The sequence below is a fragment of the Elephantulus edwardii genome, unplaced genomic scaffold, assembly GCF_000299155.1.
Source record: "Elephantulus edwardii isolate Elephantulus edwardi_28Jun2011 unplaced genomic scaffold, EleEdw1.0 scaffold00006, whole genome shotgun sequence".
Lineage (NCBI taxonomy): Eukaryota > Metazoa > Chordata > Mammalia > Macroscelidea > Macroscelididae > Elephantulus > Elephantulus edwardii.
Window position 1 is genome coordinate 5,788,501 of NW_006399756.1, and position 27,627 is coordinate 5,816,127.

At 47.2% G+C, this 27,627-nt stretch overlaps 1 protein-coding gene across 1 annotated transcript in view; it reads left to right on the forward strand.

Annotated features, from left to right (window-relative positions):
* ADAM12 (ADAM metallopeptidase domain 12) overlaps nucleotides 1–27,627 on the forward strand; it is a 267,155-nt gene that overhangs the window by 165,713 nt on the left and 73,815 nt on the right. Inside the window, exons 6-9 of the mRNA XM_006880131.1 lie at nucleotides 280–356; nucleotides 10,927–11,113; nucleotides 22,520–22,585; nucleotides 23,883–23,954. Coding sequence (XP_006880193.1) covers nucleotides 280–356; nucleotides 10,927–11,113; nucleotides 22,520–22,585; nucleotides 23,883–23,954 — 402 coding nt within the window. The remainder of the gene's footprint in view (nucleotides 1–279; nucleotides 357–10,926; nucleotides 11,114–22,519; nucleotides 22,586–23,882; nucleotides 23,955–27,627) is intronic.

The following is a 27,627-nucleotide window of genomic DNA, read 5'->3' on the forward strand; positions in this document are numbered from 1 at the left end:
ATTCCTTCTGCTGGAGAATTTCCTGGGGGACATTCCACATCAGGATGTTCATGAAAGGTGTCAGACCTGGGACAGAACTGGGGGCCTGCTGGACCCCAGAGATTACTGGGAAGTCAGCCCGATGTTTCTGCTGTAGCCCTTGGCTGCCTCGTGTTGAATTTAGCATCAAACATCCTATTTTATGCAGAGCAATTTACAGATGAAACAAGAGGAGAATACAGGTGGTTGAGGTGGAAAAGAAGACTCTGTTACTGAGCCAAGTTTTCTCCTTCCTTCTAGGGTCACTGTTACTACCATGGACATGTGCACGGCTATCCGGGGTCAATGGTCAGCCTCAGCACTTGCTCTGGTCTCAGGTAAGTGACCACGACAGTGGCGGTGCTGGTCACGGGAGTGACTACCACAGAACTTCCATACCTCCCCATTTGGCTAAATCTGTGTTTTAAATGGTTGTCGTCAACAGCTAACTTAAAGGCTGGTGGTTCAGACCTTTCCAGCAGTGCTGCAGAAGTAAGGCCTGGCAATCTGCTTCCGTGAGGTTACAGTCAAGAAAGCCCTAAGGGGTAGGTCCACTCTGTAGGACTCGGGTTGCCATGAGGCAAAGCTAACCCAGCACCTGCCAGCTCGCTTTGAGGTTTTCAAAAGCCAGAGGTCATTTCCACCTGGATAAGGTGGGAAGTCTCCCACTTAACAAGCCCACACACAGAAGCACTGCTAGCTCAGGGCCTCAGTTTCTCCCGCATTTCTGCTGCTTGTTCTCCAGCCAAGAGGCAAAGAAACTAGCCACTGTTGCAAACTTCCTGAGCTTCAGCCTTCCAGGCGTTTGGGAAGTATCTCCCATTTATGTGGCTCTCGTGTCTTCATTCCCAGCACTAAAAGGTGAGACATTGAGTATTAACACTGAAACGTCTAGCTTGAGAGATGTGAGAAAGGCCGTCTTGTGCTCATTAGGACACAAAACGAACTGGACACTTGTGTGGGGAGTTGAACTCAGGCTTGGACATAGGGCTTTTGCTAACATGCTCCAGGAACAGTGCATACGGCTGTAACCTCCTGGTGCCTCCCAGATTGCACAAACTGCCCGCTGGCCCCTTCTTTGTGTGCCCTGGAAAACCCAACTTATCTAAATGCTGCTTCCCCGGCTTCTGACTGGACTGATGGCGTTTGGGACTCACTAAGTGGATCCTTCGAGATCTGTCTGCTTTAGCCCCAACACCAGAGTGGGGTTCTGTGGAAGGGGAGGCAGGGCAGCCTGGGTGGCAGGAGCCCGTGTGTTCTTTGGGTCACTGTGAAGGCTTTGTGGGTTGTGCATAGGATCGTGGAGAATGGATTCCTACACAAAGGCAACACACACAACACAGCATACAGATCACATCTATCACATCCACAGCCTGTGGATTTGAACTCCTGACCCTTAAGTTAGCAGCCTAATATGTTGCACACTACACGTTTTAACCATTGCCCAGAGTGAGTCATTTCGTATGTCTCAAACAATTTGATTATTAAAATTTCTTTCGATTAAGTTTAAATTTTTCAAGTAAATTCTTTAACAAGAAAAAGTATTTGCATCCTATTTATATAATACTAATCTATCAATAGTATTGATACTATTGATATTGCAGTAGGTGAAGCTCTGGATGCCAAACGCACCAGCCACTCCAGAAAGCTGTGGCTGTATGCTCCCGTGGAGATGACCGCCTGGGAACTGTGGGCGGTTCTGCTCTGTCCTGCAGGGTCGCTCTGAGCTGGAATGCACTGGACAGTGCTCACCTGAGCAGTGAATAGAGCTGTCTTATTGCACCTTGCTTCTCTGCAATTGTCCATTCATTCCGAAGAGGGTGAACTCTTGACAGAATCATTAACAAGGCCAGAGAATACTCAGGAACAGACGGGCCTCCTTCACTAATGGCAAAGAGTTTTGCCAAACAATCGAGTCTGCGTTGGCAGAAGTGCAGCCATTGTGTTCCTTAGAGGCAAGAACAGGAGACTTTGGCTTATGTATTCTGGGTGTACTTAAGGGACACATATGGCATATGGAAGGGAACATCCTGCTTGGAAAGGTAGAAGGTCTTTAAGGGGGAAAAAGACCCTCAATGAGGTGGACTGACACAGCGACTGCAGCAGTGGGCTGGTTACAGTGTTAATTGTGAGCATGGTGAAGGTGTGGATCTGCTGTGATTACGATCACCAAGTCAGAATCAGCTCGACAGCCCCCACAACAGCAACCAGCCCACGGCTCCAAGTGTCTGAAGAAGCTTTAAGTCATCAGCACTGAGTCCAGGCATGAACAGAGGAGTTTGGGATTGGTCTGCAGATGATACGATTATCTTTGTGGGGACTGTCAAAGTCTTAATGAGGTGAAAGGAAAGGCACCACCCACCTGTGGTCCTGAAAGCCACGGCTCCTGGACATCAAATCCCAGCCAGGTCACCCACAGCAGGCAGGGTTACAGCGGAGCATCCGGGGTGGGACAAGCTTGAAGAAGGGCCTGGAAATCAGCTTGAGCAAAAGGGCCCACGGAGCCCTAACAGTCCCAACAGAATATCATCATTCATAGCGGTGTGGAGAGAGGAGCCCTCAGGTGGGAAGTCTCCCTGAAGCAGACAGGGTCACACACATCAGTGATGGTGGACATGATGTGAGACCGGGCAAGGTTTCATTCTTCTGGGTGTAGGGTGGCCACAGGTCAGAGAAACACGATGGCAACTAATAACAGACAAGGGAGATGTCTCATGAGTGTTCCCAGTGTCTCTTTTTTTTTTTTTTACAATATATGTGACAGTTTTTGCAAAATGAAGGTGTTCTTCAGGGTGGACTATTCCAGAGTAATATTCAAATAGAACAGACCTGCTTCAGCCATCAGTCACGAGGCCACTCTCCTTTCTTTCTCCAGGCCTGCCCTGCTGTCACTCGGATGAGGACATGGGACCATGGCTTTTCTAGGCTCCAAGGGCACAGTGACGGCCCCTTGTCCCTCCCCACACAGAGATGCTGGGGATTGGGAGTGTTTGCTTCTTATTTTCAGAAACTTCCTTCTCCTTCCCTGACCAAGAAAACCCACCCAGCCCACTGCCATTGAGTTGATTGTGACGTGTACCAACCCTGGATCTGCCCCGGATTTCTGACATCTTTATCGGAGCCAAATGGTTCATTGTTCTGCAGTGCAGCAGCTGGTGAATTTGAACCACCAGCCATTTGACTAACAACTCAGCTCTTTGCCTGCTGTGCCACCAGGACTCTTCTCTAACCTGAGGTAGACCCAGAACTTGGCCTGGCGGAATAATGGAGCTACTCATTGCCAAGAGGAACTGGTCCTTGGAAAAAGGACATCATGCTTGGAAGGGTGTGGGAACAGCGCAGGAGGAGGAAGACCCTGGGTGAGATGGATTGACTCCGTGACTGCAGTAATGGGGACAAGTGTGTTAGAGACAGATTGGCTCAGGACAGGGCAGAGTTCAGAGCTGTTGTTCAGAGGGTCACTATGAGTTGTCATCAACTCAAGAGCGCATAACAGCAGCTCGTTGCCAGAGTTTCAGGAACAGTCAGAGCATGAGCACTGCATTGTCTTGTGTCGACCAAGAGTGAGAAGGAACCTATTCGGGGGGGGGGGGGCGCGTGGGGGAGTCCTGTGGGAGAATTACCAGTTTCCTTCTGTGGTCCCCTATGGATTCTGACTTCCCAGATCTTTATGCTGTTGTTTCAGAAGCAGCAGACCATACATCAACAGAGAAATGCCAGAGCTATATAGTCAGCCTTGTGATCTTGCAGGGAGAAGGGCAGACCCAAGAGAAGCTGCATTCGATCAGCTGCTGTGGAACAAGAGAATTGATGGGAACTGAAGTAAAAGGAAAATGCAGCATCAGAAGGGCTAGCCTGGTGGACTCTGATTAAAAAAAATAGGGATTAAGTGTGATGTGATGTTCTATGTGGTGTGCACCAAAAGCACACAGAGATCTAGGAATGTGGAAGAAGGCTCACCCGCCCTTAGAGACATACATTAGAGGCCAGAAGATTACAGTTCTACAGAGAAAATGCAGAGAGAAGAAACAGCCCGCAGGGCTTTAAACAGACGTGATCAAAAATGGATTGGCGAGGAAGCAGTCTGTCCTGGAACAGAGAGGAGATGATGGAGCCAGAGAGTCATCCTTCATGATTTGAAGCTACACTTGAGAGGAAAAGAAAGATAAGGGGACAAAAAAGACACAAAGATTCTTGTGGAAAGAATGAGTAAGCAGGAAAAAGCCCCTTCGTGGGGGAAATGAAAGTGTGGAAAATGGGTAACAAAAATTACATCAGCCGTAGAGTTGAATTTGATTGTGGAATAACTCTAAGGTCAGGCCATTTTTGTTAGTTTTGTACAATCTTGTCCATGTTCAAAATGCTCAAACTTGAGTTTGTGTGTTTTTTATGTCATTTTCATGAGTGTCCTCTGCTGTTAAGAGCTGTGTCCCAAAAGATAAGTCAGTGTACTAACTCTACACGAGTGAGTGAGATTGTACTTGATGGAGCCAGGCTCTCCTAGCAGAGGCCATCAGTGAGGTCATATGAGCAGTGGGGACCCTCATCTCATTCCTTTCTGACTGGCCTCCCATTCAAGAAGGACAGACTCAGACACAGTCCCACATGGGGAGAGGATGACAGAGAAAGAGCTACAAGGCAGGGAGTGCTGTCAGGGATTCAACTGAGGTCCCAGAATGTGTCAACGTGGCTAGGCTCTGATTCCCAGATTATGTAACTATGCTCTATTTTTTGATTCAATGTAATCAGGCAATGTGTTGTAAATCTTCACCTCTATGATGCTAATGAGGCAGGATTAGTGGCAATTATGTCAATAAGGTAGGATACAATCTAGAGTATTAGGCTGTATCTTGAGTTAATCCATTTTACATCTCCAAAGAGATTTACAAGGCCATTAGAGATGAAAGCGACCTCACTACTACCAAGAAAGAAAAGCTAGGACTGGACCCTGGATCCCTGTGCTGAGGATCCCCTAGACCCAGGAAATACTGATGTCAGAACATGTGGAAATATCTAAGAAACACTGGGCTATAGAGGCTGAAACTAGATAAGAACCTTCCTCCAGAGGCACAGAGAAAGCTTTCCCATAGAGCTGTTGTTGTTGTTGTTGTTGATGCTCATCAAGTCCGCCCTGAAAGGAAGCAACCCTGTACAGGACAGAATAGAACACTGCCCAGTCTTTGCCCTATTCTCAGAGTTGTCACTGCGTTTGAGCCCATTGTTACAGTCCCTGTGTCAGTCTGTCTCAATGAGGGTCATTGTCTTTTGCTGACTCTTTGCCAAGAAGGATGGCAGCTTGAAGTCAGACCCTGGGCTCCTAAACTGGAAGAGGGCAGATATTCAATGTTTCCATTGCAGCAGCACTCTAGAACTGAGCCAGGATTGCGAGGAGGCACTGGGAACTGCTTAGCTCATGCTGCAGCCGCACACCTCTCTTCCTTGGTCTCCTGTTAAGTGATGGCCATGATAGCCACTGTTCAGGGAAGCAGGGGACAGTGGAGAAGACCCTGCTCATAAGGCAGAAGGAGAATCGGCAGTAACTCCTAGAGGATACGGGGTTTCTTTTGGGGATGATAAGAATGTTCTGGAAGCAATGATGGTGTAATTCTGTTGTTGCTGAGTCAAGCATGACTCATAGTGACCCCATGAACACCTGGAGCCCTTCCACAACCATCGCCATTTATCAAAGTTCACAGAGTCTCCAGATACATGGACCGTAGCAGACTAAAAAGCTCTACCTTGTGTACACAGGTCTAGTCTGTGCCCCAGCTCACCTGACATCAGCCCTGCACTCATGACAGTGGAGTTAGTGGCCTGAGCTCTGGCAGAGTGCGGGTCAGCTGGATGATAAATGCAGAGGTCCTACACAGAGTGAAATGTGGGTAGCCCCCTATGTCGCTCCATTATTCACCTAATTGACTACCCCGGAACTTGACCTTGGCCACCAGACCACTTGACAACTGGTCCAGTGTCTCCCCCTTGTCATCTCTAGAGAAAGAAATCCCTGGAGCCACCATCCCTCCCAGCCCACAGCAGGCCACCTCCACGTCTCCTCTGACTCAACTGATGGGAAAGGACCTTGGATCACGGTTTGCTGAACTTAAATTCTCAACTCTGAGTCACTTGCACTCCAAGTTTATAGCAGAATATCTGTGGCGCCCAACTCAAAACAAATTGCATTTGCTTATCTAGCGTGGGGCCAAGTAAGGGCTGTGAGAAGATCACAATTGTGCATCTCAGAATCCCTGAATTTTGTGTCTTCTGTTGTTTCCAACAATCTCTGGGGCTAAATGATTAATTATACCTAAGACAGTCCAAAGCAATTATTTAATTAAGCTGTATAACAAGCTGCCAGTTCTGCAGAGCAGAGGGAAGGCCTTCACCCCAGTTTCTCAACATCTGGCCTTTGGATGACTTGGAAGATAAAAGGAGAAATGAGAACATTTTTATGACTAAGTAACAATTTCTAGAAATTTTCCATTAAGTAGAAAAACTTCTTCAGTAATTTGCTTCTTGTGATTAGAACTTGACATCTTTGACTCTCAGTGTTCAGCATACTTAAACCCAGTTGGAAACAGAACAGGCTGTAAGATGAACCATTGGCATCATTCACTTTCCTGGCCGGAAAGGCATCCTTCGGGCGCCCTCGTGTATTCTGTTCACTTACATTCATTTTCTGTGTTCTCCAGGCCTATTTATTTTTTAAGTTTGATTTCTTAAATTTTAAGATAAACATTGATAAGAAAAATCCCTTATTACTCACTTTAAACAAATCAAAAATTTTATCTTATAAAATGCTTTTCAAGGAAGGAGATAAAAGCCCTCCTCTCCCCCACCTCCAACCAGAGTGGTGGTCATCTTGGAGAGGTGCTCAGACCCAGGTCAGGTGACAGAGGTGGACATGGGAAAAGTCCAGTATAGTGTCTTTCAGTCAGGCTGTGGGATCTGAAAACATACAGGAATTCTTGGTACCTGGAAACTACATTGAGTGCCCAGCCCTGAGCAGCTGAGTCTTCAGGGAGAGGTAGGCCCAGCTTAGCTCCTGGCTGATGGCTAGATGGCATGCATGTTCTTAGCACTGTCTTCCGAATAGAGGAAGTGGCCTTCCAGTTCTCTCACCACAGAAAACTAGGGTGGGTGGTACAAACCAGCTGAAGAATAATGAATTGTTTCCTGTTGGTATTTTGCTCAGCAGTTGTGATCCAGATAATTATTGGACAGAGAAAAATACTGTACCATTTGAGAATTTAAATGCTTTCATTCTGTTTTAAAAGGGTTATGTTCACACCTGTATTTATTGCTGCATTATTCTCAGTAGCAAAGAGATGGAAACAACCCAAATGTCCATCAATAAACAAATGGATAGAAAATCTGTAGTACATCCATACAATGGTGTACTACGCAACATTGAAAAATGATGGAATAGTAAAACATGACACAAAGTGGGGGAGCCTTGAGAACATTATGCTAAATGAAATATCTCAGTCACAAAAGGATAAATACTGCATATAACACTGCTATAATAGAATAGGACCGACATGGAGGTGTTGAAGAGTGGGTAGAGAGTGGATAGATAACGAACGCTGCGTTAGAACAGATGAGGACAAGAACTGTCTGAAGGGAACGTATGATCATGCATTATATGTATGAGAACAGTTTGGAACACAGCATGCATTGTGGGGTGGGCTGGGAGGGGGACGGGAAGAAGAAAATGTGGAATAATGAATAAAAGGTGGGGAATCCACAATGTATGGGAATGATTGTATGAAATACAATATGAATGAAGAAAAGTGTGAAACACAGTATAAACCAATAAAAAGTAATTTTTAAAAAAAGGGTAGTTATGTTGTCACTAAGGAGCCATGGTAGCTCAGTGGTTAAAGCACTTGACTGTTAACAGAAAGGTTAGTGGTTTGACGCCACCAGCCACTCCATAGTGGAAAGATAAAGCTGTCTTGTTTCTGTATGATTAGAGCCTCAGAAACCTCCTAAAGAACTCTCTGTCTCCCAGGCTTAATGTGGTCACAATCAGTGGCAGTGGGTTTACTGTGTAACCAGTGACGAGCAGTAGTGAGCACAGCTGAGTGACTAGCTGGACAGAGGAATCCTAGGGCACGAGGCCAGGACAGCGCACTACATCCCTCATTTGGAAATGGGCTCAAAGTGTTTGAGGAAACTGATGACCTCAATGGTACGGCTTTATTTCAGGAAAAAGTGCAGCCTGACTGCTCATTCGAAGAAAAGCTGGTGTGACTTGGGCTCACTTACTTTGGATTTATTATTAGGAGGAAGGAATCCTTGGAAAAAGACTTTACACTTGGGAAAGCAGAGGGTCTGCAAAAGAAAGGAAGACTCTCAATAAAATGGGTTGGCTCAGTGGATACATCACCACAGAGACTGAGGACCACGCATGGTCAGCAGGGCTTGGTTCCGTTGTGTGTGGGTCACAGGACTGTGAACCACCTCAATGGCACCTGACAGGAAGAACCCTCTCCTGGTGGCGTGTGGAACTGACGCCCATCCTGCTCTAGGTCCCCACACAGGTGCTGGTGGCCATTGTTAGGTGCTGTCCAGCGTGACACATAGTGACCTTGTGAACCGCAGGTCTGAACCTTGTCCTGTCCTGTGCCAGCCTCATCATCTCTGACACACTTGAGGCTCTTCCTCTCTTTTGCTAAAGCTTCAAAATTCCAACATGTTGTCCCTTTGCAAGGAATAGCCCTCCTAGTAACATGCTCAAAATATGCGACAGTTCCGCCCTCCTTGCCTCCGTGGAGCACTCTGGCTGCACCCTCTCTAAGACAGATCTGTTTATTCTTTTGGTAAACTGTGAGATACTGACACTATTCTCCAGTACCATGACTCAAAGGCATCAATTCCCCTTTTGTCATTAATTGTCCAGCTCTCAGATGCATAGCAAGTGATTGAAAAGATCACAACGTGGATCAAGAGCATCTTTTTTAAATTAATTTTAATGAAAATTTACAGAGAGTTTGGATGTCCTTTCATTTGTTGTCACACTTTTCTCCCTGCCCACCCCACCCCTCCAGTTCATTCTTCTCTTTGAAAAGTAAAAGAAAAATTATTTCATTGTTATACAATCCTTCCCCCCAAGTCCACTCCACTGTGTGCAGCCTTTGTTCTGGACTCCTGTCAGACAATAATACCTAATCATATAGCACTTTTGAACAGTTTTCTCAGATCAGGAGCATCTTAGTCTTCAAACTGATATCATTGCTCTCCAGTACTTTGGAGAGGTCCGCAACAGCTGATATGCCCACTACAGTGTGTCTTGTGACTGTGGGAAAGCAGTTGTTGGTGGCTGGCTAGTGTCATTAACTGTTTCATACAGGATAAAACATTTAGAAAGTATGTCCATTTTTAACACAAGGTCCAATGATGATTAATTTTCTAAAACAATGAAAATGATTGTATGAAATACCATGTGAATGAAAAATAGTGTGAAGCTCAATGTACAGAAATTTTGTAAGAAAGCCAATTTTAAAAGAGTTGTAAAATTTAATAGTTACTTTTTTCTTTTTTAAAAATTAATTTTAATAGACATTTACAGAGGTTTTGGATTTCCATTCATTCATTGCCGAAAGAAAAAGAAAAAGAAAATAAAAAGTAATTCCTTCATTAGTATACAATTCCTCCTAATAGTTATTTTTTGAAAGTGTATTTGCCTTTCCAAACAGAGATATCTTACTGCTATGGCTATTTCATAAGTATACCTTATAGTCATGTCATGCAGCCACTGGTGGCCAGTGTTCTGTGAGCAGATGGGTCTAATAAAGTTTTGTTGTTGTAGTTGTTGTTAGTGACCATCAGATCACCCCTGATGCAAGGCCAGCCCACGTGCAATATAGCAGCACATCACCGTCTCCTGGTCCATCTGCACCGTCACTGGTCAGCCTGAGTCCCTTCTCTCAGGATCCCTTTAAGTGCCAATGCTAAATATTTAGAAAATGTGACAATGAAGATGAATAATTTTTATCTGGAATTTCCCTTTTGTTGAAAGGAAAGTGGCTTTTCTGCGTGGTATCTGCTCACTCAGATGTCATCCTTTTCAAAGCCGAAATATCTTTTTCTCTCAACTTTTCTTCCTGGTACTATTATTTTTAGAAGTTTGAAAACTGAAAGACAGGAAAAATACAATCTATTTTCCACCATAACATTTCTCAGACAAAACCTCTCAGACTTGCTTTTCAAAAAATTTGCAAAATGAGTTGGTGCAAATGAATGACATAGAGAAATGTCCTTTGTGATTAAAACCAGAGCCTATAAATAAGTTGGGACTTTGACTTTTTTTTGTTCTTGTTAAAAATGGATTCTAAGCCTTTATCCCTCCCCGGCCATTTTGTCGACAGCGTTAGGTGGAGGGCCGGCCGGCACCTAAGGCGAAAAGATGGTGGCTGCGAAAAAGACGAAAAAGTCCCTGGAGTCGATCAACTCGAGGCTCCAGCTTGTTAGGAAAAGCGGGAAATATGTGCTGGGGTACAAGCAGACACTGAAGATGATCAGGCAAGGAAAAACCAAGCTGGTCATCCTCGCCAACAACTGCCCAGCCTTGAGGAAATCTGAAATAGAGTACTATGCAATGTTGGCCAAAACTGGTGTCCATCACTACAGTGGCAATAATATTGAACTGGGCACAGCATGCAGAAAATACTACAGAGTATGCACATTGGCTATCATTGATCCAGGTGATTCTGGTATCATTAGAAGCATGCCAGAACAGACTGGTGAAAAATAAATCATGTAATATTTTTCTTCAATAAAATTGGCCAGAGGTTGTTTTTGGAAAAAAAAAAAATATGGATTCTAAGCCATAAACCAGAAACTGCTCTTGAAAAGTGTATGGTTTGTTTCCTGATTTTTTTTCTTTTTTTTTCTTTCCCAAAACAGGGGACTTCTTATGTTTGAAAATCAAACCTACGCCTTAGAACCCATGGCGAATGCAACCCATAGATACATGCTCTTCCAAGCAGAGAGTCTGAAGGGCATCCTGGGATCCTGCGGGTCACACCAGAACACCTCGGGCCTCGTGGTGGACCAGGCTCTCCGGCCGCCCTCCAAGACACGGGTGAGAAGGGCAGGCAGGAGCCCCGTTTTGTGTTCTGGGGAGTGGGGACCCATGCAGTGCGCGGGCACCCAGTGCTGAGACTCTGGGGACATTCTCCCACCTGCATGCTGGGCCTGGGTGCCATGTGGGGGTGGTGGACATCACGTGGGTGGGCCATGAGCTGGCACTGGAATGGGGGCTTTCCTTGCTCTTACTTTCCTCCAAAAGCTACTGATAGGCGAGTGTTTTCCTGAACTACTCCTAGCCACACTAACCTGTGCCACACGTGGTATTTTGTCTCCTTTAATCCTTGGTCTGGGTCTCCTGGCTCTGTGGTCCCAGCTTATTTCTGTTCAAGTGTCTTGCATATATTTTACCGCTGTAGCAGATGTACCACACTTGGGTGGCTTTAAAGAACAGACGCTGATGACTTGCAGTTGTAGATGCTGGGTGTCAGCCATTCCAGTCCTTGCTTCCTTGGCTTGGTCCTCACTTGATATCTGCCATTTCTAGCATCTGCTTACCTGGGAGTCTCAGCTGGTCTTTTTATGACACAGAAGTGATTAGGGTTAGGATACACTTTATCAATATAACCTGTTTCCAAGATTGCATCTGTCGACAGAGGGCTAGGATTCCAAAACACAGATCTCAGGGGGACATAATTCAGTACACACTGTGTATGTCCGGGATTTCCATAGCAGGTGACACTGCTTTTATTTGGAGTTTTGGGGTTTTTCCCTGCATCACTCCACCAGAGAGGCTCACACACATCTATCATGTACCATCTGACCTTGAGACAGTGCCCTCTGAGAGGGAGGTAATCTCTATAAACAGCCCTGGTGGTAGAGTAGCCGAATGCCTGGCATCTATCAGGAATAACTTAGGAGAGACCCCCTGCTCCATTCAGGGGGGTTTGAGCTGTCTTTCTGCCCCCACACTTCTGAGAGTCACTGATTTCAGAGCAAAAATTACAGAGCCCAGCATCTGTGGTCCCACCGCGTGCCTGTTGTACTCTTCAAACACACTTTGATTTCAAACCTAGGCTGAGATGTGATTAAGTTGTCGCTTCCACCAGCCATGAACAGGTATAATATTTTCCTTAGGGTTTTGAAACTCTTTGTGAGTTCCCTGATGAATAAATGTTTTCTGTGTTAGGAGGCTTATCAACTGACAGGTTAAATGACACTTAAATATTTTTTTTTTTGCCATCTAATTTAGAAATAGAATCATGGCCTGTACTTGGCAGTCGTAGTTTAGGTCTTTAACTAATCTTACAGCTCTCTGAAACTGTGATTGGCATAGTAATTTCCAGTCATTTTTACTTGCCTGGGAATGACAAGAACCTGAATAACAATCTTGTTTTGTTAATAATGCATATTGAAATGTAAATGAACCTTTAAATTGAAAGAGAGAAAGCATCTCCTGCACTTGTACTTGGCCCTCAGTATTTTTCTCTACAAATGGTTTCTTTTATGGAAGAGGAAATGTCCTTGACTTCAGAGTATGTCCATGTAATGAAAATGTCTCAAAAAGTCGTTTCAAATGAGTGGAATACTTGGAGATTGCAAATTTCAGGAAGACGCTTTGAGCAGCACCTGCGGTGCCTGTGTGATTGTTGAAAAGGTGAGGACTGATGTGACCTTCGTAATAGAATGACCCCCTGCTCAGTCCCACACCGTCCGCAGAATCATTGCTGTGTGTGAACCACTGTTAGAGCCCGTGTCAGTGCAGCTCATTGAAGGTCTTCCCCTGCGCTGACCCTCTTCCGACCATGATGACCTCCAGGAACTAATCCCTCCTGATAACATGTCTGGAGTATGTGAGGCAGAGTCTCACCACCTTCACTTCAGAGGATGGAACCTGTTCTAGTTCTTCCAACACAGACGTATGTGTTCTTCTTTCAGTCCATGTTCTTAATTACCATCATTAATTCAGTATCAGTTCTTCAGTCACCCTATTCATGGTCCAGTTTCTGCATGCCTGTAAGGATTGGATTGGAGGAAGACTCATCAACAACTTGTCTTCTACAGAGGACACAAACTTGCTTGCTGAAACTGAGGAGGACCTAAAGCATTTGCTGCAGAAAGTCAGTCAGTCGTAGTCTTCGGTATGGATTGAAGCTCATCATCAAGAACATTATGAAGGTGAAGATTCTCACCACTGAGCCTGTTGGCAGCACCATGATATAAGGAGAAGAGATTGAGGTTGTAAACAATTTCAGCTTATTCAGCTCCACAGTCAACACTCTTGGCACCAGCGGACAAGAAATAAAAAGACGAATTCCACTGGGGAAGTTTGCTATCAGGGACATTTTCAAAGTCCTAAATAGTACTGATGTCAGTCTAGCGACTAAGATGTACCTGATCCAGACCATATTCTTTGCAATTACTTGCTGTGCGTCAGAGAGCTGGACAATGACTAAGAATGACAGAAGAAGTTATGCCTTTGGTCTGCGGTGCTGGAGAAGAGTACTGAACACACAATAGAACACTGGGGGAGCAAGCAGGTCATTCTTGGAGAGGGTGAAACCAAGTTTCTCCTTGGAGGCAAGGATTTTGAAGCTCTGTCTCCCATACTTTGGTGACCCGACCCACGGGTTCACCACATGTCCTAAGGAGGGGGAAGTGCAGATTGAGGGAGGGACAAGAGACACGAGAAAATGGAGGCAAGACAAAATTATCTGATCAAGCCCCAAATTTATTCAAGAAACTCTGCAATAAATAGGCAACTGTGTAGGCCGGGCTGCCAGGGAACCCAGCCCTAGGCTATCAGTTTACAATAGAGAGGAAGGGGCATTGAATTACAGGTACTGATTTAGTGAGGTAAAGTATTCCCAGAGATGGGAGGGGTGGCCTCAGGCTGAGCTGGGCCTCTGCGTGTCCACAGTGGGTATGTGAAATGAGGTCCACGGGCAAAATAGTGTTGCTCGTGCCAGAGCCGAGAGAGCTCAGATGGCTTCCACACTTTGGGCATGTGCCCAGGAAGGACCAGTCTTTAGAGGAAGACATCACGCTTGGATGGATGGAAGGACAGCACAGGAGAGGAAGACCTTGGATGAGATGGACAGACACAGTGCCCAGGGTATTGAGAGTAGGTGTGTTGGAGTCAGTGAGACCTGCTTAGGATAGAGCAGGGTTCAGAGCTGTTGTCCATAGAGCAACTCGATGGCACAAAACGACAGGTCAATTGAAAAGATCACGACTTGGCTCAGAATTACTGAAGTCCTCATAGGGGTGTCCTAATGGGGTCTTTTGAAGCAGATTTGCCCAGTACGATATATCATTTAATTTCACGACTGCTCTTTCTATGGGCATTAATTGTAGATACAAGTAAAATTGGATCCTTGATGACTTACCTATTTTCTCTGTTTATCATGATATTGCTTATTGGTCCAATGGTGAGAGTTTCTGCTTTCCTGATGGTGACCGAGGGCTGGAACTTCATCGACAAGTGCTTCAAGTCCTACAGACTCAACACCAAATGGGTGTGTTGAGACTGTACACCACTTGATCTCCCTCACTTACACTGCCTTTATTTTATACCAAAAACTGATGTGATTGGCACTGGCTCATCTTGTGTGGGCAGTGAGGCAACTCTGTTTGTTTTATTCCAGATTTTTCCTGCCCAAGATAAGTACTAACCTTTGTGAAGATTGGTTTCTGGTTTCCATACTGTGATCTTTTGGATGTTTGTGTTTTTCTTCACAGAGCTGCAGAGATAAATCTGGACTCTGGACTCTATTAAGAACTGGAGCTATTGTTGTCTGGCATGTTTATAAGGTTCTGTGCTGGGTTGTAGTGAGAGCCCTTCCACCTCCTAGAAGGTGTAGAGAAGGAGGGATGTGGTTACCCCGGCCACCCCGCCCACCTGCAGCAAAGTCCTTCCATTTTGCACCAGCTCTGCGTTCAAAATTGCAAACTAATTTGATCATTAGCCTCGGCAAGTGTGGAGGAAGGTGAAGGCACAGACCGCTGGTAGAGGAAATTATGCAGTATCTCCCAAGGCAAATGCAAATTGCCTTTGAATGATCCCTTCTTTGGGGATTTTCTGTGCTGCTGTTTTCCTCCATTAGTAGGAATAATTATGAGTCTAACATAAAAGTTGATGCCTTCTCTAGGAAGAAATGTTTGCTGGGGCTGCTGGGTCCCAGCAGGGCCAGGCGACGCTGTGAGCTTTCCTCGGCGGGCTCCGGTTTCAGGATGCACTCCTGCTCTGGGCTGCTTTTGTGTTTCTCAACAGTTTGTTTACTAGAAGTCGGTGGTGGTGGTGCTGGTGCTGGTGGTGGTGCTGGTGGTAGTAGTTGTGTATTATACAGTAGGAACTAACTCACAGCTGACCCTCCAGTAGGTTTTCAGAGGCGGTTAATAGTTTAAGAGGAGATTGCCCATCCTTCTCCCACAAAGCAGCTGGTGGATTTGAACCACATACCCTTAGGATTACAGCGCAGGTTCTTATCACTAGGCAACTTGAGCTCCCTACAGTGCTTAGGCAGGAGTGGTCCAGTCAGAGCAGAACTGCACTCCAGGGGGTTTTCAGTGGGTGACTTTTTCCAAAGTAGAACCCCAGGACCCTCTCCTGAGGCACCTCTGGATGGGCTCAAACCTTGACTTTTTGCAGTGGTCAAGGGCGCTAAGCAAAGGTTAGCTACCCAGAGGTTCCGGTAAGAAGTCAAGAGCCCAGCCATGGTTCAGTGTCAGGAACTGGCCAGAAACATTTGAAAACTCAGCACAGCGGATGTTTTTACTACGTCTGAGGGCATCATCCTCAACCTTCCACTCCTTGAGGAACAACGCCCAGTCACTTTGTCACTTTGAAGCTTGCCTGATTTTTTTTTTCTTTCTTATCAAAACAAGTGCCCTCCCATGTGATTAACTGCCTCTGAAAACCAGCTGGAGGGTCAGCTATGGGTCGGTTCCAACTCTAGGTACACAAGGACAACAGGAAAACAAGTGAAAAATGCTTATTATGACAGACGTAGTGAAAGGCAGACCACACCAAAAGAGTTAAAGTGAAAAAGAAGAGGGGGGTAAAAACCCCTGGAAAGACAGGTGAACTCAAACCTTCCTGCGTGCTGTAGGCAGAAAAGGGGAGGAAAGGGAACAAAGCATGTGCTCTCCCAGCATGGTGACGGGACACACCTCGCCACAGCATCCTCAGCCCTCACCTTTACACACCTGTGAGTGTAACATGCTTTCAGGGTCTCAAGGGGGGGGGGGGTCCGGCTGGCTCTCAGATCCATTAGAACCCCGGCTTGCATACAGGTGACAGGCAGACCTCACTGGGTGTTGGCTTGTGAGCCTCAAGCTCAGTTCTCCACCTTCATCCATCGCAACTGTCAGCTCAGGCAGGACCACGCCTGCCCAGTCTCCCTGCTGTTCACACTGTGTGATTTACAGCCTCTGAAAACCAGCTGAATGGTCAGCTATGGGTCAGTTCTGACTGGACGACAAGGAGAGGGCAGGGGAGAGAGAGTGCGAGTAGGAAGAGGCTCAAGATGAGGACAGGGCTGGTGAAGAGAATGAAAGACAATCAGCCTGGTCTCTGAGGGAGGTCTGAGAGGCTGTGCACACACCAATCAGACCCAGAGTGTGTCCCTGTGTGACTCCTGGTGACTGCTGCAGAGGTGACCATTCCCAACATAAAGACGTGTAAATGGGCATAAGCTGACCTTAGTCAAGGCATGAAGCCTCACAGAAGCTAAGGGTTTTGCTTGTTCAGGGGAAGAGAAGCTAAGCTTTTGATGAGTTTGCTTTACAGGCTGTGGGCACCTTGGCTCTGGCCGTGCTCTGCTGTGGTTGGTGGTTTGATAGTGGCATGTTTGGTTCCAGCTCACCTGGCTGGAATGTGGTTGCCCACCTCCACCATCCCTGCCATGGGCTTGCCTCCCCTCTTACCAGAGAGCTGCCCGCCGCCTCCCCACGGCTACTGCGGCTTCCCATGACCCCAGACTCTGTTCTCTTGGCAGCCAGAGAGCTCTATCTAAGTATCAGATCTTGTAAGGCGTCTGGCTGGTCTGATGGTCTCTCATTCTCTACGTCCAGGCCTGCTCACATCTTTAGCCTCTTCTTCCTCGCACTCCCTCTCCCCGCCTCGACCATTGCTGTCCAGTCAGAGCTGACCCTACAGCAGGTTCTCAGAGGTTGTAAATCACACGGAACCTCTGACTCTTGGATCTCCCAGAGAGCAGCCAGTGGGCTCGAACTCCCTCTGGGTAAGCGGCATTCGCTGTTGAAAGACAGTCCCACTGAGCTGCCTGCCCCACTTAATATCTCTGCCGTGTTTCCTATTGCTAGAATATTCCAGATTCTCCTCCAGGCTCAGGATTTCTGCGGAGCTAATCCGTCTACCTGAGACTTTATCCCCCCAAAACTTCGTGAGACCACCTGCTTCTCATCCTGCAGCTCTAAGCTGAATTACCTCCCTGCCGTCCTCCCCTCATGATCGAGCTCTTTCCTTCCGTGCATTTTCCAGGCTTTGCCAATTGGGATTATCCCCACATGCCACCACCAGTCTGCAGAGGTGGTGTTTATCCCCCAAACCTCATTAGAATGTAGAACGGCCTTCATGAGGGCAGTAACCCCGAGATCTGTGTCCCCCCCCTTGTGTCCTGAGCACTGAATACAGTGTCTTACATAAAAAAAATGCCTTCCAGTAGATGTTTGTGGGAGAATGAGTGATACAGAAATGGTTTCAGACACCTCAGATTCAAGGCCATCACTTTGATTCTGACTCCTGGTGACCCTCCACTGCATTTCAAGGCTGTGAATCTTAATGGAAGGAAACTGCCCGTCTCTCTACAGTGAAGCCACTGGTGAATTTGAACCTAGAGAGTGAGCTATAGCCTCTTCCTGATTGGCGGCACAGCCCACCAGAGTGCCTTACAAACGGTCTTTTCATATGGATGAAATGGAGCCCTAATGGCCCAATGCTTAAGTGCTTGGCTGCTAACCTAAACGTCAGTAGTTCGAACCCCCTGACAGCGCCATCAGTGGAGAAAAGACTTGCTGAGCTGCTCCTATGAAGACCATGCCGGGGAGTCTTGTGGGGCCGTGCAGCCTGGTCCTGTAGGGTCACTGTGAGAACGAATCAACTTAAGAGCACCCAAGAGCAGCAGCCGATGTTCAGACAAAAGTACCAGGAGAAAGTATTGCAGTGCTGACCTCAGCTTATCTGTCCTACATCGTTAGGGGCTGTCATGTTAGCTCTGACCGTGGCCACCCTGGGCATGAGAGAACAAAACGCTGGCTGGTCTGGCACATCGTCACAGCCGTTGGCCTGTTTGAGCCCACCCTTGTGGCCATTGTGTCTGTCCATCTCATTGAAGACCCCCCTCTTCCTCATAGACTCTGTTTGACCAGCCATAATGTCCTTCCCTCCCGAGAGCATGTCTGGAGCGCTCGAGTCTAAAGTCATGCACTTGGAACTTGCGTTGGCCGGAGCTAAGTTCCTGATGGCGGGCTTCTCAGTGCAGGCTGTCTGGGCAGTGTCTCATCTCTGGGAACTTGGCTGCAATGACGTGGAGAAGATCAGGCCTGGCTCACGTCCAGTCATTGCACCAACTGCGTCCCTTCCTCCGCCACGGAGCAGAGGCTGTGGGGCCATCCTCAGTGGCTCATGTTCTATCAGTTCAGCAAATAATTTAAGTTCAGATCCAAAAAATGGAGATTCCATCAGAAAGCCAGTTTCAAATATTGCTCTCTCTGTCACAAATGAAAAATAAGCAAGAATCCTTGAGTGAGGCAAGTGGTTAAGCTCTCAGTGGCTAACTGAAGGGTCAGCGGTCACGCTTGCCAGAGGCAGCGCCTTGAAAGGCAGGCCTGGGATCTACCCCCTGAAGGCCACAGCCTTGAGCGGCCGCAGAGCTGCTCTGCCCTGCACGCATGGGGTTGCCGTGAGTTCAGATCACCTCGACAGCTAACAGGGACAGTTTAGTGCAGATGCCAGCCATCAGCATATATACAGCAGAACTAAACAAACGAAACAAGCCACTACGAGTCAGGGAAAAATAAATGTCAGGCTTACTAACCTGATAGAGAGTGATGACCCTTAGTCACTGTGGACCTCGACCTGAACTCACCTCCCCGGATCAGCTTTGAACGAAACGACAGACAGGCTTGGGTGGTGACCTTTCACCTCGGGAAGCATGTGTATGTGTGAAGCAGTTGACAATACCGTTGCTTGGATAAGATTGTACCATACTCTTTAAACCCTTCAGCACGTTGAGGAAATCCTTACCAGCAGATTTTCCCAGTAAGATACGGCTTTCAATTTCTTGACTTCTCTTTTTATGGGTGTCAATAGTGGAGGCAAGTAAAATACAGTGATTGACAACTTCTGCCTTTTCTCCACTTCCTATGATGGGGTGCTGATGCCGGGCGCCAACTAGACCATGGACTGTAGAAGAACCGTCATGTGTATCTTGGAAGCAGTGCCCTCAGGGTGCCTGAGCTGGGCTAAGAGACTTCATCTCACGTGGTTTGAGGGTAGTGTCAGGAGAGGCAGTCCTCAAGCTTGTAAAAGGAAGGGTCCCTGAAGGAGAGGAAGACACTTAGTGAAATGGATTGACGTAGCACTTGCAGCCATGGGCTTAAGTCCATTGGAGACTGTGAGAATGGTACAGGTTTGGGCCAGATTCCAAAGAAGTGTTAAACTTCTCCCCAAACAGACGTCTTGGTTCTTTCAGAGTCCATGGTCTAGTCAGAACTTGCATGCAGTGAGTTCAGGTTGATTCCATGGCATCTAACCACAACAGCAGACAGGGTATGTGAAAGTACCAGGAGGTCCTGCTGACCAGGCAACCACGTACGATTTAAACGACAGTGTTTGCTCAGAAAGTTCAGAAGCAGGAGTTACATAACTAGAAGGGTGAGTGGAAGCCAGCGCCACAGAGGAAGAGCGGTGTGACAGTGTGGACAGGGTAACTAATGTCCGGAGACAAACAGGGTACAAATGGTTGAATAGAGAATCAGTCTACTCTGATTCTTTTGCATTTTTAAAAAGGAAATTGGCACAGAGGTTTTGGTCTTGTATTGGTACTTGTAAGCTGGGCTTACAAAAATATTTTGTTGGTACAACTAACTTCAAGGATATTTTTAACAAAAATAATAAATTTCTGCTGATCTCCTGTGGAAAAGACATGGTGTTGTGTTTTTATTTTGGTTTTTTTAGCCAGTTGGATGGAAATGATGTGCGGTAACCTGAGCCTCTGTGTGGGTGCAGAGGATGTGTGAGCCTCTGGGACTGTGAGCCGCCCTCTCCCCTGGCGTTTTATCATCATGCGGTTCAGCTCTTCTCTGGGCTTAAGTTCCTTGAATTCATGAAAACATTCGAGCTTCTCTGAAATCTGCAGAGACAAGGAAATCGTGGCTGTGTGTGTGTGTTTTCATTATCTGGAATTGGGTGTTTTCTACTTGATGATCCAAAGCCAGTTGGAAATACCCCCTGGTCTTTCATTTGGCCTCTTAGCAGATGGAATAGTGTGAATGACTTCCATGAGGTTTCCTATGGCGATTCCTTTATTATCTCACATATGGAGCTGCACTATTGCCTGCATAAATAAGCTAATTTGTTCATGGTCAGAGGGCAGAGAATTTTAGAGAAAGGAGAGAAATTTATGTCCTTCACAGTTCAGCAAGGAGAGGGGACAAAGGGTCTTTTCACACCTTTCAAAATACCTCTTCAGATTCTCCAAGGTGTCTGATTTTGTGTGCATTGGCAAGTACCCCTTGTTATTTCTTTTCTCTTTACATTGTTAAAGCCACAAAACACACCCACAACATTCTGTCTCAAAGTTTGGCCTTTTTTTTTCCTTGCAGCATTGTACAAAGATGAGAGATGATCCCTCTGCTCTTACACACACACACAGTCTCCACATTTCTTTGGGGACATTGAAACCCATGCGTCAGCACAGCTGGCCACACAGAGAAAACCATCTCTGATACAAGCATGTTTCTTGTAAAACTGTTTGGAAGATCCCAGACGAATGGGGATTTGTTTTATAAAAGATGTTTTCCCTCAGGATCATGTGACTGGAAACCTGATTCAGGAGGCGGCTTCAGCCTTTGCCGTGTCTGGTGAGAGTGGGCTGCCTGTTTTCCACTTGAAACAGGGCATAGAGTTCAGACGTAAATCAGGCTCTCAGTCCTGAGGACCCTTGAACTCGCTTCCTCCCACTCCATCTCATGGCAGAAACACAAGGCTTTGTTTTGTGGTTTTAATGTTTGTTTTTCAAGACCACCCTCTATGATGGGCTTTTCCTTTTCTGTCTCCCACCCCCAACCTCCTGAATATGCTTTTGAAGCTCTCCAAGTGATTCACAGCAGAGCACAAATCCTTTTTCAGGGGACCTGGTGGGATAATAAGTCAAAGAATTCAACTGATAACCAAAAGGCTGGTGGTTCAGACCCACTGGCCACTCCCTGGGCAGGAGATGAGGCCGTTCACTGTGTAACAATGACAGTATGGACACCCTGCGGGGCCCCCTGCTCTGTCCCGAGGGTCCTGTAAGTAGGAGTCAGCTCACCAGCACTTGGTTGTGATTTTTTTTTTATTAAAATGTAGCCCAGCTCAGAGCCTGCCTTTCTTTGGAGCACCATTTCTGTTTCTTCTGCCTCAGTCGTCACTGTTCCCCTTCCTTTACACCTGATTTCTGTGTTCTTCCCAGTTGTACCCACTCTTACTAAATCCCTTTTCTCTAATGACATCATGTAGTCCTTCTCCCTCAGCGCCCCCACCCCCCACCCCCCAATGTTCTTTCTGTTCTCCTTCCTCCCCTTTCTGGCTTTCCTCCTGGAATCTTCTAGAATGTCTCTTCAGCAGCGTGGATTTTGTGTTTTCTAAGATCTTTTCTCCAGACCACCTCAGTCTTCCATGGTTTCTGACCAGATGTTCTAGCCATCAGCCATTAGAAATCGCTCCTGGGAAAGTCTCCTCAGGGTCCCCTGAATGGTGATATCATTCCCATCCAAGACTGCCCTCTCTCCACTTCCTTCACCTCACAAAGCAGGTCCATGGATTTAGCCCAGGAAGGTGAAGGGAACACAGCGGGGACAGTAGACTTGGCCCAGTAGAATTATCTGGAAGAGTCAGCTGCTTCTTCAGTGATATCTGCCCTAAATATGGCCTGAGGTGAACCCCCATTAACTGCATCTAGATTGTTTGCTTGCTTATTTTGTTTTAAGAATGGCTGTGACTTTTTATGATGCTGCAATCAGTGATGCAACAGAAAAAGGTTAAAGTTCTCTTTACAGATTTCCCAGGAAGAAATGGAAGTTCATTACTCATCTTGAGAGCTTTGTACAGGATGGAGGTGTGGGTGCCTGATGAGGACACAGGGATGGAGGCTCACCTTGAGAGGGTTGGGTTGGGTGACACTGTGAAATGCCTGGAAACCCCGGAGGCTTTACCAGGAATTAACCTTATGTTCATTCTTGGCAGCATAAAAGAGAGACCCTCAAGACCACCAAGTACGTAGAACTGGTCATTGTTGCAGACAACCGAGAGGTAAGAATACCTTCAAATTCCTCAGTTACATCTGGTGAGAAAACACTTAGCAGGTTGTTAATGGTTCAGTCAATCCTCACATCCGTCAACGTAGACGAAACCGCTCAGTGAAAACATGCTTTTCTGATTGTTTTCAATGTAAAGTGTTATAAATGTTTTATCTGATGCTATAAGCAGGAGTGGTATCCACTTCCTAGATAACATGCCTCCAGAAACACTATGAACTTTGATAAATGTTGATAGTTGTAGAGGGGCTTCAGGCCTTTGTTCATAGGGTCGCTATGAGTCATGCTTGACTTGACAGCAATCAACAACAAGGAAGACAACAGCAAAGACTCCAGAGAGAGCAAGAGTTGCCCTCATAAGCTCTTCAAGTCAAGAGACAAGGGGTCTGGAGAGGTGAAAGCGAGGTATACTCTGTTTAGGTATACTCGGTCTCTAAAAGAGACTGGGACAAAAGTATCATTTCAAAACTTTCTGATGCATCTGAAACAAAATAACAGGAGAAGGCTTTTGTGAGGGAGCTGGGGGAGTTCATGGTGGAGCACCATTTCCTCTGCACACACTGACAGCATCTACTTACTGTGTTCTGGCAAGCTTGTGTGACTCGCATTGGCCCCGCAGGACAGGGCAGAACCGGCCCGTAAGGCTTCCCGTGGCCATCTTTACCCAGCAGGATCTCCTGACACAGCTCCCTTTGAGCTGCTGGGAGATTCAAACTTCCAGCCTTGTGGTGAGCAGAGGGACCCTTAACCATTGCACTCCCAGGGCCCTTTTTACGTGGTTTGAATTCAATGACATCTCATGGACCTGAGATGAATGAACTTGAACACAGACGAATGAAGCGGCAGGTCTCTGACTGCAGCCCTTTCAAGGATGAACAGGAGCTGGATTCTCCTCTGTCCTGGTTGACCTGTTGCCAGCAGCTCTCATGACTTCTATCATTTCATTTTTTTAAATAAGACGATTTCTCAAGAGGTTGAAATTGAGCTGGTGATACAAAGCATAGCTCTGGCCTGTCAGTCGTCTGTTTTCTCTTTGCCAAAGCACGTCAGTGTCTCTGTCCTCTACGAGGGCTGAGAACTCTGACTTAGGGGCACTAGGCTGAGTGGCTTGAGGGCAGTTTCCAGGAGCCCCCGCCCAGGAAATTCCTTGGCAGGATTTAGGCTTGTTTCACCCTAAGCGAGGAAGGACCCTGAGGGTTGGTAAAACCCCAGATGTCAGTTTTTCAGGAGTCAGGAAGATGTGACTGATGCTTTTGCTGTTATCATTAATGCTGACATTTAAAATTGTTCAGTTTCAGAGACAAGGAAAAGATCTGGACAGAGTGAAACAGCGGTTAATAGAGATTGCTAATCACGTTGACAAGGTAAGTTCTTTCTCCGTAATTAAATCATTCACCCCATGTCAGTGTTTGGAAATGTGCTTGATGGAATTAAGAGCTGCTCACCCGGCTTGGAAGTGAGGCGGGAGCCCTGCCTCGGGGCCCTGGACCGGAGAGCATTTTCCTGGAACAGTGAGAGGAGACACCCATCCAGGTGTCTGGACGATGTGGCCTCAGGGATGCATCTCTATCTAGAACCTTCTATGGACAGGTGGACTCCCAGCTGCCCAGCCGATGTAGAGCTCTGTAGTGTTCGTATGGCCCTGCTCGGATCGCCCACCTTGGTCCTCCTACCAGCGACCCCCTGGCCCCTCACACAGCCCTGCGCCAGCGCAGCCCGAGAGCAGGCCTCTCATGGAAGTGGCCTTGGGCTGCAGTACCCGGGACTCTGTATTTGGCTTTAAGCTCCGGACACTGGAAAGTCCCCCCACTTATGTCCTCTGCCATCGAGGGCCTGTGGCTCAGCAGCCCAGAAGGCAGGGTAGAGCTGCCCCTTCCAGGCTTTCCAAAGCTGTAATCTTTCCAGGAACAGACTACAGTGTATTTCTTCCACAGCGCTTTTGGTGGGTTTGAACCATCAAACTTTGGTTAGCAATCAAATATTTTAACCATTGTGCCAACAGGGCTTCTTGGGTAGACCATCACCGAGGAGGAAATAAGTCAGAGTTCTCTCAGCCCACCGATGCTTCCAGAGCTGCAGGAAGGTCTGGAGAGGCCACTGCTCTGCTTCTCCCTCCACCACCCAACTCCCTCCTCCCCCGGGCCGGGTTGGGGAGGTCTGGGACCTGCAGGGGCACCATGTGCCTTGGGAGTGTCCGCGGGGTCTGAGGGTCTGGACACTTAGAGGGAGCCTGAGCCATTGGCAGTGGAGGTGGGCTTGAGCACCTAGGGGGTGGGGAGCCTGGGTGTCGTACCAGATGATTCTCGGGGTCAGGACCCTTTGCCCTAAGGCAACTGTCAGCCTCTGCAGTGCCCTGCCTTCTGCCTCCAGCCTGGTATGTGCAGAGAAAGGAAGTTACAATAAGAGATCGCAGTAGAGGGTCCTCCATAGAGGTGTTAAAATATGGAAGAAATTCCAAATCATAAAAACGGCGAGTTCACTGGTTTGACAGACAGGAGGACTCCCAAAACTACGGTCCTTAGTCACCTTCCTTGGAACCTGGGACGAAGCTCACTGCCCTGTGGCTCAGCCTTCATCTAAACAGCAGACAGGGCCCAAGGGCACCAGCCTTGGTGAAGAGCAGCTCGGTGCTCCCTGGAGTCAGGATGGTGAGAAAGAAGAAGGGCTTGCTTGTGAGCGTGTTAATTCCAGGCAGAATCTCATTTTTAAAGTGGTGTTTGGCCCTCAGGGTTTGACCTTGTCTATGTTTTATCCTGCATAGTATTTTGCTTCAATTTGCAAAACCAAAAAGGAGGAGTAGAGGCTTTTGTTAGGGCATCGGGAAGTCCCAGAGCATTTGGGCAAGTCCATCAGGCCAGCTCTTGGCCATTTCCAGTCAGTGAGAGCTGATTGGCTGAGCACACTCTGTATCCAGCGTTGTGTCCATGCACCCCAGCTGACCCCAGACGGGGGACGCCGACCATCCGCCTCAGCTGACCCCAACCGGGGCACTCCAGGCTTTTCCAGGACCACAGGCTCATCCAGGTCCCTTAGGTGATAACTTCACATCTCTGTCCAAAGTCCACATTTCCATCTAACGACATTACACTTCAAAGGATCTCAGCCCAAAATGACTTCCAGCAGCACCTTCCGCCTTCCCTGAAACTTGGGAATTCCTTGACTTTGTTAAACGAGTCATTGCTCAGCCTGCATTAGATGAAAAGAAGAAAAGTTTCCAAACTGGAAGGCAGAGGAGTGGTTTTGTGGCAAAGGTGATACTGTGAAGCATTCCGGAGATCCTGCCAGTACAACGCAGAAGTTCAGGCCAGTCCTCACAATGCCACCCGAGGACACGCCTCCAGGACCCTGACAGCTGGGTGTGCACGGCCTGATGAAGTCATGCCCTCCATCCCGCCCCTCCCCCTCCTCCTCCTCGTGCATTAACAGCATGAATTCCCCAGGTCTGGTCCCCAGCATCTTGCTTCTGACCAGCCTCGCCTGTGGTGTGCTCACTGCCTCTAAGTACGCTCTGTCTTACGTCGTAGTTTTTGTCCCTTCTCTTCCCAGAAAGTTACTTGAAGAACGCAGCAGACTTTCTTGAAACCCAAGAAAACTGTCCTCTTTCCAGATCCCCTCCTCCCTGAAAGCCAGGCACAGCTCGCCTGAGTTTCTGTTTGCACCCTCTCTTAGCCATTCACAATGTTGTCGTTAATTAGGCTGCTGCTTGAGTGTCTCATTTTTTTAGGCGTCCTAATGATCGGGATGGGAAAGTAAGCTGTTAAGGACCTCTCCAAAGTACTCAAGAGCAACGATGTCTCTCTGGAGACTAAGGTGTGCCTGATACAGGCCATGGTCTTTGCAATCACTTGTTATGCATCAGAGAGTTGGACAATGACTAGGGAGGACAGAAAAAGAATTGATGCCTTTGAGCTGTGGTGCTGGAGAAGAGTATTGAATGTACCATGGACTGCCAAGAAAACAAACAGATTCATCCTGGAGAGGGTTAAACCAGGCTACTCCTTGGAGGCAAGGATTCTGGGGCTTCATCTGACATACTTTGGACATGTTGTAAGGAGGGACAGGTCCTTGGAGAGGGACATCATACTTGGTAGGGTAGAGGGACAGCGCAGGAGGGGAAGACCCTCTCTCAGGTGTATTGATTCAATGACTGGGGTAATCAGGATGTGTGTGTCAGAGGCAGTGAGATTGGCACAGGATAGAGCAGGGTTTAGGGCTGTTGTACATAGGGTCGCTGTGAGTCACAAGCGACTAGATGGCACATAACAACAACAATGACCTCTGAACACCATGGAGGCCAACATGGGGGTCTTCCTCATTCTGATCCGCTTGCCAGGGTCCAGCCTAGCACGCAGCAAGAGCTGAGTGAATATTTGCTGATGAGTTACTAGACAAAGCAATTCAGCCATGTCTCTTCCCACATGCATGCTGAGATTTGTGAGTCCAGTTTGAAGCTTCCGAGGGAAATGCTTTCTGGGCCTGAGGTCATTTTACATCATCTCAAAAGGCAGCCTCAGTGCCCAACATAGCAGGCGGCACTGCTGGGCGCTTCAAAACGTGAGTTACAGAGATGCCCGTCGTCATCATCGTGAATGACTGAGCCCTCTATGCCTCAGGCTCTAACTCTGAAGTAGGCATTACCATCGTTCTTCATTTATAGAGTCATTGTAAGAATAAAGAGCATGGTAACATGGGAAGCACTTAGCACTGTGCCCCAGACAACGTCCACGCCCACGTAACGTTAGCTGAGATTGTGTATAAGGAAGTACCAAAGGGAACCCACGGGCAGGAAAGTGGAGAGGAAGTAGGAGAACTGTAGGTGCGAGACACGAGGTTTGGAGAAGTGAGACTGACGCTGATGCTCTCAGGACGAATTCTGTCCTAAGGATGTGGTCTGAGAGAAGAGTTCCATGGAAGTGGGAAACCCCACGCTCATGAAGAAACCTGATAAATAGGCAGCAGAACCAACACTCAGGAATTATGTAGGCGGATCCCCAGTTAACGCCCATGAAGTAACAGTCTAGAACTTGAACAAGATAC